Consider the following 18,969-nt stretch of genomic DNA (forward strand, 5'->3'; position numbering starts at 1 on the left):
TCCAAAAGATACATGAAGGGCATCTTGGTGAGGAAAAATATGAATGTAGAGCTTGTGAAGTGATGTGCTGGCCAAGAATGAACCAAGACATTAGCCAGACCACAGCTTCATGTGAGATATGTCTCATCTACAGACCAAAGCAGAAAGCAAAACCATTTACACCACACCCTGTACCAGACAGGCCGTAATTTGAAGTTGGAGTGGATTTGTTTGAATGTTAGGGGAAGAGTCATACTGTTGTAAGAGACAACTTTTCCAATTACCCAGGGTTTCAACACTTCAATCAACATCCTGTAAAGCAGTTGTCACCTTCCTGAAAGCTGTGTTTGTGAGGCATGGAGTTCCATGTGAAGTGGTATCTGACGTATAACTTCAAGCCCACATCACCCAAAATCTAATGGCCGAGTAGAGTGTGGTCAAGGTAGTGAAGGGCCTCATGAAGATTGCAGAAGATGTACAAGAGGACTTCCTCAACAGAAGTTTACCACTTTAGACTGGCCTTTCACCAGCCCAAATATTGATGGCCGACACCTAAAGGAGCACACAAGGTCAAACTGGCTAAAGAAAAACAGAAACAGTATGACGACAAGACTGCAAAAAGCCTACCAGTCCTGAAGCCTGCAGATCAAGTGTGAATCTGAGACCGCAATTCCAACAGGTGATCCATGCAAGGATCTGTGCAAGAGGAAGTTGCTCCACATTCCTACCAGACCCAGTCAGAATAGAAATACTAAGAAGGAACTGTGTGGATCCATGACCACAAAGTCCAACCCATAGCTGTGACACGTCACATTTTAGAATACCAATGGGCCTATCATATGTGAAAAATAAACTTATTGATCAGAGTTTTCAGAAAGGCACTAATAATAATACAGCAAAGGAAGGCAATACATCTGTGAAAATAAATAGCAGACCAAAAAGGATCACCAGACCACTGCAGAGACTGACTGAAAGGTGTTGAGTGAATAAGAGACTGTATTTGCTCATTACAATTGAGGTTAATGTAAACACCTTTGTGGAAGGCATTAATGTTTCTTGCAGGTTTATGAGGACATAGTATTCTGTTTTTTTTTAAAGGGATAAGATGTGTTGTTATGTGTATACATAGTACAGAATATCAGTTCTCAGTATGCAAAGTAGGCAGTTCACCCCAGAACCAGAAGTGATGCTGGTGGCGTGCACTTGTGTTGAGCAGAAACTATTCTGTAAATAAAAATGTGTTGGTTTTACCCAAGCTAAGTTTATCTTTTATCAAGAACAAACATAACAGTACCATCAAACACGAGGAAATTTGCAGATGCTGGAAATTCAAGAAACACACACAAAATGCTGGTGGAACACAGCAGGCCAGGCAGCATCTATAGGGAGAAGTCCTGATGAAGGGTCTCGGCCCGAAACGTCGACAGTGCTTCTTATAGATGCTGCCTGGCCTGCTGTGTTCCACTGGCATTTTATGTGTATAACAGTACCGTGTCAGTTTGTGAAACTGCAGCAGTCCTGGGGAAGGAATGCTATGCGGGTCTTGCTCATAACAGCTGCGTAACATTATTAAACAGTGCACAAAGAAGGAAACAGCACAATTATCATAGATTTTGCAATGGGTAGTTTAGCAGAATAACAGGTCCTGAGTCCACTCAGGAATATGAAGCCCACCCTCTGTGGATCCACCAGTCCACTAGAGGCTGGAGACTTGAGAACAGAGACGGCCTGTCGTAGTGTTGGAGGACTGTATGGCTGGGAGAGAGGAATGGGGCATGTTTTGTTGGTTGTTGTGTTTTGTGTTACTCTGCCAAACATTTTCAGCTTGCTATGTTGGTACCAGAATTTGTGGCTGCCCCAGCACATCCTTCGATTGTGTTGACTGTTAACACATGATATATTTCACTGCTGTACATGTGATAAATAAATTTATGTCAATCAACAAATGTGATTTATGTTTCAATTTTTAATAGGAAAAAATTATATTGTGAAGGTCTTTTCTATCATTTAGAAAAATATAGCTCTTTGAGGATAATGCGTGGTGAGAAAGTGAAACTGGAAATAGGTAACCAAATGTGGTAGTACAGTACTGTTAATTTTTATTGAAAGGGAACTAATAAAATAAATTGAACCAAATAAAAGAGGAACTTAACAAAATGATCATTGGCTGCTTTGAAATTATACTGCATGGTAATGATTTAAAATCATTGTAACCCAAAGTTAACATTTTCAGTTGAATTTGTATCAGTTGCAAATTAAATTAAACACTTCCATTGGGATGAGTAAAATGGCACCTGATGTTTCCCAGCTGTTCATGGCAATTCATGTTATACACCTTCCTGACATAAAGTGGAGCCCCCGAGACTTGTGGCCCCAATCCAATGCAAACATTGTGTATTTCTAAGCCATGAAGCTGATAGGAATTATATTTCTTTCCTGTAGAATTTTACAAACCAACTATTCTTTTTTAACCAATTAATGATTTGTTGTCAATCAAAAAATTACAGATGCTGGTAATCTGAAAAAAGACACAAAATGATGGAAACTCGGGTAGCATCTGTGGGGAGAAAAAGAGTAGACGTTTGTCAAGGCTGATAAACTGACATGTTTTAAAACTTACTTCCTTTTGCATTTTCATCTTTTTAATATAGCTACATTGGATTTGGAAGTCAACCCAACAGTGTTGCATGCCACAATTGGTGAAGAAGTCCTACTAAGTTGCTTATTTTCACACCACACTAAACCTGACTTGAGCTACATTGTGATTGAATGGAACCAGAGAACAGGAGATAATGAAAAGGCTATTTGCCTGTTTGATTTTGGAGAATATGAAAGCTATAGACCTGGTTCAAGTCTCTCTTTAAATGAAATAAGCAAAGGAAATGCATCTTTACTCCTAAAAAATGTTACTATTAGTGACATTGGATCATACTCCTGCACAGTTACAATATTTTCTGATAAAAAAGTGGGGAGAGTTACTTTGTCGATTTCAGGTGAGTACAGAGATAATATCTGAAATCTGTCAAAACTGTGTTAGTTTAAAACTTGAAATGTTAATAATGATAAAAATTACCACATGCGTTTGGTGAAAATACACCCACATACCAAAGAGTTTCAGTGCTCATCTGCATAATGGTGGTGATTTGAAATCCATTGTTAATTTTAAATCTGAGACTAATTATGTTATTGAGAGTAGAAATAGCGTTAAGAATAATTGAAGCAAACTCTGAAGAAGCTCAATATCCAAAATATAAACAAGTGTCATCTGGTCTGTGCCAAACCATTTAAACTGCCCACTCCCATCGACCTGCACCAGGACCATAACCTTCCATACCACGACCATCCATGTACCTATCCAAACTTCTCTTAAACGTTGAAATCAAACTTGCATGCACCACCTGTGCTGTCCACTCACTCATGAACCTCTGAGTAAAGAAGTTTCCCCTCATGTTCCCCTTAAACTTTTCACCTTTTACACTTAACCCATCTCCTCTGGGTGTAGTCCCACCCAATCTCAGTAGAAAAAGCCTGCTTGCATTTACCATATCTATACCCTTCATAATTTTGTGTACCTCTATCAAATCTCCTCTCGATCTTCTACATTGCAGGGCAGAAATTCCAAACTGATTCAGTCATTCCTTGCTGGAGACATTGAGTAGATCAGATAATATCAGTGGTAAGAGAAAAAAAAGTGAACATTCCAGGGCAATGTCTCTTCATTAGAAAAATTCTAAGGAGGGTGAGCTGGGCAAAGGTGGACAGATGGCCACTGAACAAACATGATTTTGTTGAACAGCAACACACTCTGGAAAATGGGAGGAGTGGGCAGGGTATTAACTTGCTCCATTGCAAAGCACCATGAACATGTTATATTTGAAGTGATATCAAATGAGAAAGCTTATGAAGGAAATGCAATATACATCCTGCTTCTTTTATTATTGTAGCACCTCCTGCAGTCTGGGTAAACACTGTAAGTATTACAATTGAACCTGGTGAAGAACAAGCAATTATTTGTGAGATGCGGGACTTTTACCCAGAGAACCACTCTGTCATTTGGTTAAAAAGTGGCTCAAAAGACAGTGGAAACCAGATCGATATCACATCCCAAGCAGTTTTCGGAACACCTCAGCAAAATCAAGATGGGACATTTAATCTGATTTCATTCCTAATCATCAAAGGAAACCAATCAGATGATGGATCTTTTTATATCTGTCAAGTCAATCATGAAGCCTTAAAGTCACCAGTGCGAAGAGTCATTAGTTTGACCACAAAGGGTGAGTTACAATTAATGAGGTTGGTTATGCCCTGTTTATTCTTATTTAGGGAAGCTTGGTTAAAATTTTGTGTAACTGAGCCACATGACTGTAAGGAACAGACATCATCCAGTCCCTTGTCTAATGGTAAATCAGTTCCTTAACATTAGTCTGACTTGTTAACACCGTTACATTGTTTGCTGTGTTTCATTTAAAACAAGTTTTTGTCACTTATTTGCAATATGTCTACGCAGTATTCCAATAGGAAAAAACTGCCAACCTTTGAACTCACTTTATCAGAAATATATACGGCAATAAAACAGTTTTATAGCTGCATTTCACTGAGACTATTGATATCATATCTGAATCATGTGGTTTCTAAATTATTTCTGCTGTTTCATTGTCAAATTATGCAAGACAGTCCTTTGACATGAGCATCTGATAGTTTGCAAAATTATACTCAGTAAATAATTAAATAAAAAATTTTGATCAGTTAGCTCTCTGACCTAATGTGAAGGAGCCTCTGAACCAAACTACATGGGAAATATTAATGTAAAGTGGACATAATCTCCCAGAGAGGGATGCATTTCCCTTAATGTTTGAATGAGGTACTATATTAAAGTGTGGTTTATTTTCCAGGAATACCATTACACCGTTTTAAAGAAGAGCTCAATGTCTCTTCATGACATGGTCAATGTTTGTCCCTCCCCAGGATGTTCCGTCAGTACCAAAAGCACTTTTCTGCTCATTGTCATACTCAAAATACTAGAGCAGTGGTTCCCAACCTTTTTTAATGCCATGGGCCGATGCCATTAAGCAGGGGATCCATGGACCCCAGGTTGGGAACCCCTGTTCTAGAGTAACTCCCCCAGCATCTGGATTTCCAGCATCTGCAGAATCCTTTGTGCTCATCATCATTTGCTGTTTGAAGGAGCTTGCTGTGTTGAAATTGATAGTCTTGCTTCCTGCATCTAAGATTTCAGTTTGAATGTATTTCATTGGTGGCTAAATGCTTTGGAATGTTCTGAAAGTGATGCAAAAATATCATACCAATGAAATTCTTCATTTCTTTTGGAGCGTTTAAGTGAACGTTGCTGGAACCAGAGCTAGGGGAAACTCAAATTTGCACAGGGATACTTACTGCTGCAGTCGATACTCATCCACTTGCTCTGCATAAATATGAAACCAATTGAATTCCCAGGTCCCAGAGCTTTATTGCCAAGCCAACATAGCTGAAAAATTATCAACATCATATCTTTGGCATTTATATTGATCAAATATGGGATCAATATTTGTTACTGATAATATGATTTCATTCTGAATCACTTTTCTCTTCAAGTTTCTTCCCTAAACTTTGTCAATAGTAAGAACATAAGACATAGAAGCAGAATTAGGCCGTATGACCCATTGAGTCTATTTCGCCCCTCAGTCATGGCTGATTCTTTTTTTCCCCTCCTCAACTCCATTACCGGCCTTCTCCCTGTAACCTTTGATGCCATGTTCAATCAAGAACCTACCAATCTCTGTCTTAAATGCACTCAATGACCTAGCCTCCACAGCTCTACGTGGTAAAAAAATTCTACAAATTCCCCACTCTCTGGCTAAAGAAATTTTTCCACATCTCTATTTTAAATGGACTCACCTCTATCCCAAGGCTATGCCCTCTTGTCTAGACTCCCCCACCAAGGGAGACATCCTTTCCACATCTACTCTGTCTAGGCCTGTCAACATTGAAAATGTTTCAATGAGATCCCCCCCCCCCCCACCAACCTTCTGAATTCCAGCGAGTACAGACCCAGATCCATCAAATGTTCCTTTTATGATAATCCTTTCAATTTGGGAATCATCCTTGTGAACCTCCTCTGAACCCTCTCCAATGCCAGTACATCTTTTCGTAGATGAGGAGCCCAGAGCTGTTCACAATACTCTAGGCGAGGCCTCACCAGTGCCTTATAAAGCCTCACATCCTTGCTCTTGTATTCCAGACCTTTTGAAATGAATGCCAACATTACATTTGCCTTCCTCACCACTGTTTCAGCCTGCAAGTTAACCTTTAGTATGTTCTGCACAAGGACTCACAAGCCCCTTTGCAACTCAGATTTTTGGATTTTCCCCAGTTTAGAAAATAGTCTGCACATTTATTTCTATTACCAAAGTGCATTTTCCAACATTGTATTTCATTTGCCACTTTCTTGCTCATTCTCCTAATCTCAGTCCTCGTGCAGTTTACCTGTTTCCTCAACACTACCTGCCTTTCCACCATTCTTTGTATCATCTGCAAACTTGGCAACAAAGCCATCTATTCCATCATCTAAATCATTAATATAGAGCGTAAAAAGAAGTGGTCCCAACACCAACCCTTGTGGAACAGCACAAGTCACTGGCAGCCAAACCAGACAAGGATCTTCTTATTTCTACTCGCTGCCTCCTACCAATCAGCCAATGCTCTAACCATGTTAGTAACTTTCCTGTAATACGATGGGCCCTTAACTTGGTAAACATTTTCATCTTGACCTTGTCAAAGGGCTTCTGAGAGTCCAAATTTACGACATCCACTGCATCCCTTTTATCTATCCTACTTGTAATCTCCTCAAAGAATTCCAACAGGTTTGTCAGGCAAGATTTTCCCTTAAGGAAGTCATGCTGACTTTGTCCTATCCGGTCCTGGGTCACCAGCTACACGTAATGCCTGTGTGTAGGTTTGCAATGCGTTGAATCAAGCAATAGAAACGTCAAAATAATGGTGAGTAGTTTGCCATTAACCTCCTAGTCAAAACATGAAGCACTACTTCTGGAATAGCTTAAGGAGGAATAATTGCCTTTTTGTGAACAAATGATATTAAATATTGTTTAGAAATGTGAGAGTATAGTTTCCAGCATTGGATACTTTAAGTCTCAGTTTTTTCAACTATCATTAAATTATATTTGGAGTACATTCCTCAAAAAGAACAACTATATTGATATAACACACACATCTCTTTCAAGTCACCCCATAGCACGTTACAGCCAATGACATGTCTTTTAACATACTGCTGTTGTCACATTGCAAATGGTGTTTTGTACTGTGCTGCAACAACGTTTAAAATTCCGCTCTGTGTTTTCAGGTAGCAGTCAGCTCAAAGAAACTATAACAAATAATCAATACGCCTGCTTGGCTTTTTGTCTTCATAGGACCCAAATTAACTAGCAGGTCAAGAGTATTACTCACAGTGGTTTTGACGTCTCTGATCACAGCAGTTGTCTGTTTTGGAACTTGCCTTTTCTACAATAAAGGGACAGGTAAGTAATAGAACTTTTAAGACTCATTTTTGGGATGAGGTTGAGTTTACCAAGGCTGCATTTACTTACCCTTAATTTTCCCAAGAAGGTGATGGTGTCCTATCTCTTCGATTAATTCGGGTTTGTTTGATGATACTGATGGTGATGTTACCTCAGTGTGTTTGAGTAAAATACTTAAGTGATACCAAGCTTCTGACAGTGATCCTTTCCTCTTGTCCCTTGTGCTTTATTGTACTGTAATATTTTTTTCAGTTGCACAATATTTAACTAAGCATGAGATTGATCAGATTTGCATACTTGATGTGTTTTAGTGTTCAGTCCATCTATTATCTTGACTGCTTTTGAAAAAATTAACTTCACTGCGATTGTTAAAAGCAGCAAATGTTGGAAATATTCAGCAGGTCAGTCCATGTTGGTGGGAGGAGAAACAGAGCAAACGTTTCACATCCAAGGGTTTTCCACATGGAGCATTGATTCTGTTTCACTCCTCACGCATGCTGCCTGACCTGCTGAGTATTCTTTGCATTTTCTGCTTTCAGTTTAGATCTTCAGTATCTGCATCTTTTTTATATATATTTGAACTGGAATTGATCATTGTCCATCTATCAGATTAGTAAAGGAGCATTCCTTAAAAAAAAGCAAGAGGATCAGCTAAATAAATAAGGAGTGAGAAATGATCTGGAAGGTTAGATCAAATGAGATCCAAGGTGAGATAACCAATTGGATGAGAATGTTGGCAGCATGGTTAGTAAGTTAGCATATCTAAGATTGCAGTCAAGTCTTGATTAACTGAGCCAGTGTGCCGAGAAATGACAGATGGGTTTTGATTCAGATAAATGCGAAGTCTTACATATGAGAAAGACAAAAAGTGCAGCAAAGTAAATGATAGGGTCCTAGTGATTACTGGGGACTAGAGACCCAGGGGTGCAGGTGCATGGTTCCGTGGAAGGGGCAACACACATAGACATATACTGAGGAAGGTATCAGGATATTGAATAGAATAATTGAGAACATCATGTTATAGTTGTACAAAATGTTAGGCCACATTTAAAGTACTGCATGCAGACCGGGTTGTGCAGCTGTAGGAAGAACATCATTCAGTTGAAAAGGATACAAAAAAGATTCAGGAGAATGTTAATTGAACTGGAGGGTTTGAGTTATAATGAGAGGCTGGATAGGCTAGCCCATTGTCCTATGGAGCATTGGAGGCTGAGGGGTGGCCTGATGGAGATCAATAAAATCAAGAGGTGAACTGCCACCATCTTTATTGCAGAATAGGGCAGTTCAAAATGAGAGGGCCTATGTTTAAAGTGAGTGAAAAAAAATAAAAATAAAAGGGGCCTAAGAGACAACGATCTCACGCAGAGGGTGGTCCTGTATGGATCGAGCTGCAGAGTGGGTACAGTTACAATGGTTAAAAGGCAGCTCAACAGGTACATGGAAAGGAAAGATTTAGAGGGCAATGGGACACCTCAGTTTGACATGATCCAGTTGGGCTGAAAGGCCTGTATTTCATGCAGTATAGTTCTATTACTCTGATGGGGAGAATATTATAAATAGCAGAGCCTTTTTTCTTTAGTAAAGAACAACAAATTGATTATGTTTCTCTTTGATTTTCAGTTACTCCCAGAGTGACAAACATTGTTAAATCAAACCACTGGAACACCAACACTACGCATTCTCTTGCCTGTGCAGTTTACTGGTTCGGACCAACGCCAATTGTTGTGTCTTGGTACAGGGAGGAAGTGGGTAACTTCCAGAGAGTCCTCGTTGGTAAATGGGACAACACTTCACAGTGTGCAAAAAGGAGGACAGAAGGGTGTTTTCAGACTGAACAAGAAGATAAAGCAATGTTGTTCCTTGAAGGAACATATGATATTGCTGTGACTTGGAAAAGCCAAAGAAGTAGTGGAATGTACAGTTTAATATCTCAGCTCACCTTCAGACGTGCAAGAGCTGCAGAAGGAAAGCAAGCGTACTATTTTAATGTCCAGCATGACTCACTGAAGCAAAACATTCTAAGATCGGTTATTGTAGAAATGGAAGGTGAGTTGCTCTTATTTTATTGCAGAATAAGTCAAAATAAAATCTGAAATATTTTAAACTATACCGAAATAGACATTGATAAGAAATAGAAACCCTTTGGGATTCTTTGTTCTGTACAATCTATAGCTGCTGGCAGTCTATTCCACACACTCACCACTCTCTGCGTAAAAAAACTTACCCCTGACATCTCCTCTGTACCTACTTCCAAGCACCTTAAAATTATGCCCTCTCATGTTAGCCATTTCAGCCCTGGGAAGAAGCCTCTGACTATCCACACGGTCAATGCCTCTCATCATCTTATACACATCTATCAGGTCACATCTCATCCTCCATCACTCCATGGAGAAAAGGCCGAGTTCACTCAACCTATTCTCGTAAGGCATGGTCCCCAATCCAGGCAACATCCTTGTAAATCTCCTCTGCACCCTTTCTATGGTTTCCACATCCTTCCTGTAGTGAGGTAACTAGAACTGAGCACAGTACTCCAAGTGGGGTCTGACCAGGGTCCTACATAGCTGCAACATTACCTCCCTGCTCTTAAACTTAATCCCACGATTGATGAAGGCCAATGCACCGTATGCCTTCTTAACCACAGTCAACCTACACAGCAGCTTTGAGTATCCTATGGACTCAGACCCCAAGATCCCTCTGATCCTCCACATTGCCAAGAGTCTTACCATTGATACTATACTCTGCTATCATATTTGACCTACCTGTTGTGTTCGTGGCCTGGCTACACAAGAATGTTATTATAAAACGCTGGAGATGGGAGCTAAGTTTCATGTTTCTTTGCCAGCAGAATCCCAACTTGGTCCACACATACATATCAATATGTGCCTAATATCACGTACTCAATATGTGCCTAATCATGCAACGATGTGTCTAATAACACATGCAATGACATGTCATTACAACATAAAGTAGTCCCTTATTATACTGTAGTCTATAAGGTACACTCCTCCCCTTTTATTTTAATAGTGTATCAACTTTTTTTACTAGGGCACTATGCTAAACAAATATGTTTACCCTTAACATACAAACACCTACCATTTGTTTACTTAGTAACTTAATAATATAAAATTATAACAAAATAATGTAATAATATCAAATTATAAGAAGCCTTTTTTTTACTTTTTGTCTAAGACCCATTTGTAACTCAAGTCTCGGGGGGGGGGAGGGGGGAACCGGTCTTCTCTGCCTCTCCGGGTAACGTCTGTCAATAACTTTGTTTTAATACAGATTTCCATATAAAAGTCATGAAAAGTTGACCTCTGAGCATAGGGAGTTAAGAAAGTGTGAGTTCTAGGCAGCAGATCGCCTCTGTATAATGAAGACTCCTCTGTGCAGCTGTCCTAGATATATGCGCATCTTTGTGCTATCATTTGTCTTCCTTACCCATATCTCATTTGATCCAACTGAGCTAATTACACAGTCAATCTTCATATTCTCCTTAGATTCAAAATAGATAGCCTGACTTTTATGATGCCATCTCTTAATATAACTTTCCATCTTCCATTTGTGCTTCATATCCTGGTGATGGTGATTCAGCCGGAGTGCTGGGAAGATGCTTAGGAGAAGATGGAGATGCTGGTCTTTTCAGAGATTTAAGTTTATTGAGAGTTTGCAGAACTTCCATTATCTGTTCATCTGTTAACGAGTAATTTAACTGTGCAGCTGCAGGTTTTTGTCTTTTGTCTGTAATTGGAACAGGGTCATCAGGTTCCCTCCTTAGTTTCCTAGTCATTCTTGGCTTCACCTCCATAGAATCTCTAATGTCTTTAGCAGTAGTTTTGTTCGTTTCAGAGGTATCTGAGTGAACAGTCATTTGTAGTTGTGTAAAGAGATCACTGTTAAAGCTGAGCCTGTGACCAACCCCATTTTCACTCTCACGCCTGCCACTTGTCAGATTCAGATTCAGTTTATTGTCATTAATAAACCACAAATACAATGCAGTTGAAAAATGAGACAACATTCTCCAGAATGATATCATGAAAAAGCACAAAACAGACTATACAAGAAAAACCACGTAACATTTGGTAATCCCCAATCCAGTGTCCGGAGAGGCTGCTGCGTATCGATATCGCGCTACCGTCTTAGCACATTCCCCGGAAAGGAACTACAAACCCATCAGACAAACCTAAAACTACATACACAAAACTGCATAGTTACATATATTTATAGTTAACATATAGTTTCAACAGTGCAGACAATACCATAATTGATAAAAGACTAACTGACAAAGACCACATAATGATAACACATAGTTTCAACAGTGCAAAGCAATACTGTAATCTGATAAAGAGCAGTCCATGCACGGTTTAAAAGAAAGTCTCAAAGTCCCAACAGCCCATCATCTCACGCAGACAGTAGAAGGAAGAAAAACTCTTCCTGCCATGAACCTCCAGCGCCGCAGCTTACTGATACAGCACTTTGGGAGCTCCGAGCACCATCTCTGCCAAGCGCTTCGACCCCAGCACCGGCCGCCAAGCAACGGGCAAAGCCAAGGATACGGGGCCTTCCTCCCGGAGATTTTTCCGATCACACAGTAGCAGCAGCAGCGAAACAGACATTTCAAAAGTTCCACCAGATGTTCCTCCGTGCTTCACACGTCCGTCTCCATCAAATCAGGATTGTACATGGTCTCTACTTACAGATAACAGATATTCATTCCTGGAGTGGCCGCCGCGCGCTGCGTCGTGCTGCCATCTTGGGGTTGTGGAGTGATCCTTATTACTCTTCGATCATCTGTCTCTTTCATGCTGTGAAGTTGCAGACAAGACAACTTTTGTCTGAGGCATTTTCATCAGAACTGCTTTCTTCCATTTTTTGTACATTGTTGTGTTTTTCTTTCTGGGGTTTCTTGTTTCTCTGTATTTTGTCCTTTTTCTGCTGTTTGCATACTCTGCCAGTTTGGCCCTGTTTTCCACAGTTTCTGCATTCTTTGTCTTTTAACCAACAGACGTCAAAGTCATGTGACATGTTCCAAAAATGGTAACATTTCTTTTCTTCATTTCTGCTCAGTGACATTTTATTTGTAGCGTATTCCAGAGATTTTTGTTGTATTTCTGATGCACCCTGTGCTACTGTTTCAGCAATTTTCAGCACCTTCTCTAATGTAAGGTCTTTTCTACCCAGGAGCTTCTATGTGGTTTCACAGTGCATGCAACACATTAACCTGTCCCTCAATGTGTTCGATAGACCAGCATCAAATTGACAATGTTCTGATAATTTGCGCAATTCAGAATCAGAATCAGAATGAGACTTTAATTGCCAAGTACCTGTACACATACAGGTAATTTACTTCCGGCAGATTGTCTCTCTGCTCATAACAGATGATAAATATAAATGAAAATATAGATTATACATACAAGTAGTGCAATCCAAGTAATAGTTATACTGTAGCGGTATGCTACATGCAGCGCTAAAATTACGACACGGATTCGGTAACTGCAGTTGAAGAAAAAACTTTATTCGAAATACCGAGCCTTGTTTTTAAGCCTCCCTCAACCTGACCCCCCCCCCCCCCCCACCCGTGGCGCAGAGGCTCCAAAGCTCTGTGCTCGCAAACCCCCATAGGCTATCTCCCTTAGCCGGAACGCTGGCTAAATGTGAGCCAGTGTGTGCCAGGAAATAGGTCGCCACATAACCCCCCCCAGAACCGGCGATACACCCCCCAATGTCCACAGTCTGGGCCGGAACCTGTTTGGGAGGTTGTCCTCTGCGCCGAGGTGCTGGAAACTCGACCGGTTGCGCCAGGTCCACATGGGCCGGTTTGAGTCGGTCCACCGTGAAAACCTCCTCTCTCCCCCCAACGTCCAGCACGAATGTGGACCCGTTGTTCCGGAGCACCTTAAACGGCCCCTCGTAGGGCCGCTGTAGCGGTGGCAGATGCCCGCCTCTTCGTACAAACACAAACTTACAGTTCTGCAGGTCTTTGGGTACGCAGGTCGGGTTCTGCCCATGCTGCGTAGTGGGTATGGGGGCCAGGTTACCGAGCTTCTCGCGTAGTCTGCCCAGGACTGCTGCGGGTTCTTCCTCTTGCCCCCTTGGGGCTGGTATGAACTCCCCGGGGACGACCAGGGGCGCGCCATACACCAACTCGGCTGACAAGGCATGCAGATCATCTTTGGGTGCCGTGCGGATGCCGAGTAGGACCCAGGGAATCCCGTCCACCCAGTTAGCTCCTCGCAGGCGGGCCATGAGAGCCAACTTCAGGTAACAATGGAAACGCTCCACTAGCCCGTTCGACTGTGGGTGGTAGGCAGTTGTGTGGTGCAGCTGAGTCCCCAGAACCCTGGCCATAGCTGACCACAGGCCGGAGGTGAACTGGGCGCCTCTGTCGGAGGTAATGTGGGCCGGTACACTAAAGCGAGATATCCAGGTGGCGATCAGTGCCCGGGCGCAAGATTCGGAGGTGGTGTCGGTGAGCGGGACTGCCTCTGGTCATCTTGTGAACCGGTCCACGATAGTCAGGAGGTGCCGCACTCCTCGCGACACTGGCAGGGGCCCACGATATCCACATGAATGTGGTCGAAATGCCGGTGGGCGGGGTGGAACTGCTGTGGTGGGGCTTTGGTGTGCCGCTGCACCTTGGCCGTCTGGCAGTGCATGCACGTTCTGGCCCATTCACTGACCTGCTTGCGGAGTCCGTGCCAAACGAACCTGCTGGAAACCATCCAGACAGTTGTCCGGATGGAGGGATGCACCAAGTTATGAATGGAGTCGAAAACGTGTCGCCGCCAAGGTGCCAGGACGACGGGACGGGGCTGGCGGGTGGCGACATCACAGAGTAGGGTCCTCACACCTGGGCCTATGGGGAGATCCTGGACCTGCAAACCAGAGACTGCGGTTCTGTAACTCGGAATCTCCTCACCTGCCTGCTGTGCCTCTGCCAGTGCCTCAAAGTCTACTCCTTGGGAAAGGGCATGAATGTTAGGGCGAGAGAGCGCATCCGCCACGACATTGTCCTTACCCGAGACGTGCCGGACGTCCGTCGTGTATTCAGAGATGTAGGACAGGTGGCGTTGCTGGTGGGATGACCAGGGGTCGGACGCTTTCGTAAACGCAAAGGTAAGCGGTTTGTGGTCCGTGAACGCGGTGAAGGGCCGACCTTCTAGGAAGTACCTGAAATGCCGGATTGCCAGGTAGAGCGCCAACAGTTCCCGGTCAAAAGCACTGTACTTGAGCTCGGTTGGCCGCAGGTGTTTGCTGAAAAATGCCAGTGGTTGCCAGCGACCTGCGATGAGTTGCTCCAGTACCCCACCGACTGCCGTGTTAGATGCGTCCACTGTGAGGGCGGTAGGGATGTCCATTCTGGGATGTACTAGCATCGCGGTGTTCGCCAAAGCTTCCTTCGTTTGAACGAAAGTGGCGGCGGACTCCTCGTCCCAGGTAATGTCCTTGCCCGGACCAGACAGCAGGGCGATCAGGGGGCGCATGATCCGGGCAGCTGAAGGGAGGAAACAGTGGTAGAAATTGACCATACCTACGAATTCCTGAAGGCCTTTGATCGTGGTGGGTCGGGGGAAGTGGCGGACCACATCTACCTTAGCGGGCAGAGGGGTTGCCCCGTCTTTAGTAATCCTGTGGCCCAGGAAGTCAATGGTATCGAGTCCGAACTGGCATTTGGCGGGGTTGATTGTTAGACCATACTCACTCAGTCGGGCGCAGAGCTGACGGAGGTGGGACAGATGCTCCTGACGACTGCTGCTGGCTATGAGGATGTCGTCCAAGTAGATGAACGCGAAGTCCAGGTCCCGTCCCACCGCGTACATTAACCGCTGGAACGTCTGTGCGGCATTCTTCAGGCCGAACGGCATGCGGAGGAACTCAAAAAGGCCTAACGGGGTGATGAGAGCCACTTTGGGGATGTCGTCAGGATGCATCGGGATTTGATGGTACCCTCGGACGAGGTCTACCTTGGAGAAGATCCGTGTGCCGTGCAGGTTTGCTGCAAAGTCCTGAATGTGCGGCACAGGGTAGCGGTCCGGTGTGGTAGCCTCGTTCAGCCTGCGGTAGTCGCCGCACGGTCTCCAGCCCCCTGTCGCTTTGGGCACCATGTGCAGGGGGGAGGCCCATGGGCTGTCGGACCGCCGGATGATCCCCAATTCCTTCATCCTCTTGAACTCCTCCTTCGCCAGTCGGAGCTTGTCCAGGGGAAGCCGCCGAGCACGGGCGTGGAGGGGTGGTCCCTGGGTCGGGATGTGGTGCTGTACGATGTGTTGGGGCATGGCTGCTGTGAACTGCGGTGCCAGAACCGATGGGAAATCCACCAGGACCCTGGTGAAGTCGTTGTCGCACAGCTTGATGGAGCCGAGGTGAGGGGCTGGCAACTGGGCTGCACCCAGGGAGAACGTCTGAAAGGTCTCAGCGTATACCAGTCTCTTCCTGGGCAGGTCAACCAGTAGGCTGTGAGCCTGCAAAAAATCCGCACCCAGAAGCGGTTGGGCTACGGCGGCCAGTGTGAAGTCCCACGTGAACTGGCTGGAGCCGAACTGTCGCTGCACCTGGCGGGTGCCATAGGTCCTTACTGTGCTGCCATTCACGGCCCTCAGGGGGGGACCCGGTGCCCTGCTGCGGGTGTCGTAACTCGTCAGAGGTAAAAAACGCTGATCTCGGCACCGGTTTCGACCAAAAACCGGCGTCCCGACCTTCTATCCCACACATACAGGAGGCTATCCCGATGGCCAGCCGCCGTAGCCATCAGCAGCGGCTGGCCCTGGCATTTCCCGGAAACTTGCAGGGCGGGCGACAACGGCAGGCTTCTGCGCCCCACCGCTGGTGGTAGAAGCATTAGTGTTCGTTGGGCCCCCCACCCCTGCCCCAGGGGTTGGCGGGCTCTGCGGCCGGGCCTGGACTGGTTTGCTGCTGGGAGCGTGGCTGGGTGATCTGTGCGATGGACGCCCCACTCACCTTTTTGGCGTTCCACAGCAAGTACACCTGGGCTGCCACCTTCCAGGGGTCACTGAAATCCACGTCGGACAGCAGCAGGCGTATGTCCTCGGGCAGCTGCTCCAGGAATGCCTGCTCAAACACACGTGTGTGTCCGTCGGCCAGAGACAACATCTCATTCATTAAAGCCAATGGAGGTCTGTCTCCCAAGCCATCCAGGTGCAGTAAACGGGCAGCCCGCTCGCGCCGTGAGAGTCCGAAAGTCCTGAGGAGCAGGGCTTTGAATTCCGTGTACTTGCCGTCCGCTGGGGGCCACTGTACGAACTCCGCGACCTGGGCTGCTGTGTCCTGGTCGAGGGAGCTCACCACGTAGTAGTAGCGGGTGGCTTCTGAGGTGATCTGCCGAACGTGGAATTGGGCTTCAGCTTGCTGTAACCATAGGTTCGGTCACTGTGTCCAGAAACCCAGCAGTTTCAACGAAACCACATGAACAGAGGCGGCATCAGTCATTTCTGGTCCAAAAATCGTTTGGACCGTCGGGGTCACCAATTGTAGCGGTGTGCTACATGCAGCGCTAAAATTACAACACGGAGCCGGTAACTGCAGTCGAAGAAAAAGCTTTATTCAAAATACCCAGCCTTGCTTTTAAGCCTCCCTCAACCTGCCCCCCATGGCGCAGAGGCTCCAAAGCTCTGTGTTCGCAAACCCCCGTAAGCTATCTCCCTTAGCCGGAACGCTGGCTAATTGTGAGCCGGTTTGGATGTGCCAGGAAATGGGTCGCTACAAGCCGACAGTTAACCGGCAGTTAACTGTTCAGCAAAGTGACCGCAGTAGGGAAAAAACTTCTCCAGTGCCTATTAGTCTTAGTCTGGAGGGATCTGAAGCGCCTACCAGACAGAAGCAGTTCAAACAGTCCGTGCGCAGGATGGAAGGAGTCCTTTATGATGTTCCCCGCCCTCTCCTTCAACCTGGAAGAGTACAGGTCCACAATAGAGGGCAGGGAGGCTCCAATGATGCGCTCGGCAGTCCTCACTGTGCGCTGTAGTCTGGTTCTATCCTGCTTGGTGGCGGCTCCAAACCACACAGTGATGGAGGTGCACAGGACAGACTCAATGACTGCAGTGTAGAACTGCAGCAGCAATTCCTGAGGCAGACCATATTCATTTTGCTCTGATTCCGTTTGTGAAATTTACATCTTTCAGCAATGACCAGTGGTTTGGGGTTTAAATGCTGTTGGAGAGTGTCTACTATTTGCTTGAACGTTTTGACAGCTGGCTTTTCAGGGGTTAACAAGCTCCGTAGCAGCCTATATGTTTTTGCTCCCATAATACTGAGTAGACGCTGCTTTCTTTTTATCATTAACATCGTTAGCATCACAATATAACTCCACTCTTTAAATGTAAATTGCCCAGTCTTCAATGCCAAGATCAAATGCTGTAATGGTTCCAATCATCGCCATCTTTGTTATGTTAACTTAGCCCCATTTTGACTCACATGTCCTTTTTGCTATCACCACGAGCGCACTCCCTCCAGATGTGTGTGTTGTGCCTTTTTATCTCCCTTCTGAGGCAGGCAGACCGTCAGCCCCAGGGGGTCAGCGCCAGCTGTGGTCTAGCCTGGATGTGCTGCAGCTCCGACCGTGTCTCTTGGTCTCCAGATGTTCTCGACCCCGACTGTGCTCCCACTTCCTTTTGGACTCGGCCTCGTTCTGCCTCGTTCTCCTGCTTCTTGTCTCGTTCCTTGCGCTCTTCCTCCGTGTTGTTATGAATTAAAACCCAGCATTCCAATACGATGTAGGGTCATTAACCTCGTCACCATTTTGTTGTGTATATGCCCTGGTTACACAACAATGCTATTAATAAAAATGCTGGAGATGGGAGCTGAGTTCCATGTTTCTTTACTGGCAGAATCCAAACTTGGCCCACACGTACAGATCAATACATGCCTAATAACGCATGCAACGATGTGTCCCTACAACATAAGGTAGTCCCTTATTATACTGTAGGCTATATGGTACACTACCAAAATGAATTACCTCACACTTATCTGGGTTGAGTTCCATCAGCCACTTCTCAGCCCAGTCCCATTGTAGCCTCTGACAGCCCTCCACACTATCCACAACACCTCCAACCTTTGTGTCATCAGCAAATTTACTAACCCATCCCTCCACTTCCTCATCCAGGTCATTTATAAAAATCACAAAGAGTAGGGGTCCCAAAACAGATCGCTGAGGCACACCACTGGTCACTGACCTCTATGCAGATTATGACCCATCTACAACCAGTTCTGGATATGCAAAGCAATGCCCCCTTGGGTTCCATGCCTCCTTACTTTCTCAATAAGCCTTGAATGTCATATATGTTGTATTCATTATGTAATATTATCTGATAAATCACATAGTATATCCTGCTAGTGAAAAGAGTGAATTCAAGTTAAGAAAGGGTCTCTCACCTGAAATGTTTCTCTATCCACAGATGTGAGGTGACCTGCTGAGTACATTCTTCTGTTTTAGATTTCCAGC

General features: G+C 44.7%; 1 protein-coding gene across 1 annotated transcript in view; it reads left to right on the forward strand.

Annotated features, from left to right (window-relative positions):
* Window positions 1–18,969, forward strand: part of LOC132406865 (nucleotide-binding oligomerization domain-containing protein 1-like) — a 54,748-nt gene that overhangs the window by 5,344 nt on the left and 30,435 nt on the right. The window contains exons 3-6 of the mRNA XM_059992942.1: window positions 2,631–2,972; window positions 3,924–4,253; window positions 7,404–7,511; window positions 9,132–9,557. Of these exons, the coding sequence (XP_059848925.1) occupies window positions 2,631–2,972; window positions 3,924–4,253; window positions 7,404–7,511; window positions 9,132–9,557 (1,206 nt within the window). The remainder of the gene's footprint in view (window positions 1–2,630; window positions 2,973–3,923; window positions 4,254–7,403; window positions 7,512–9,131; window positions 9,558–18,969) is intronic.

Source organism: Hypanus sabinus, chromosome 17 (genome assembly GCF_030144855.1).
Source record: "Hypanus sabinus isolate sHypSab1 chromosome 17, sHypSab1.hap1, whole genome shotgun sequence".
Classification (NCBI taxonomy): domain Eukaryota; kingdom Metazoa; phylum Chordata; class Chondrichthyes; order Myliobatiformes; family Dasyatidae; genus Hypanus; species Hypanus sabinus.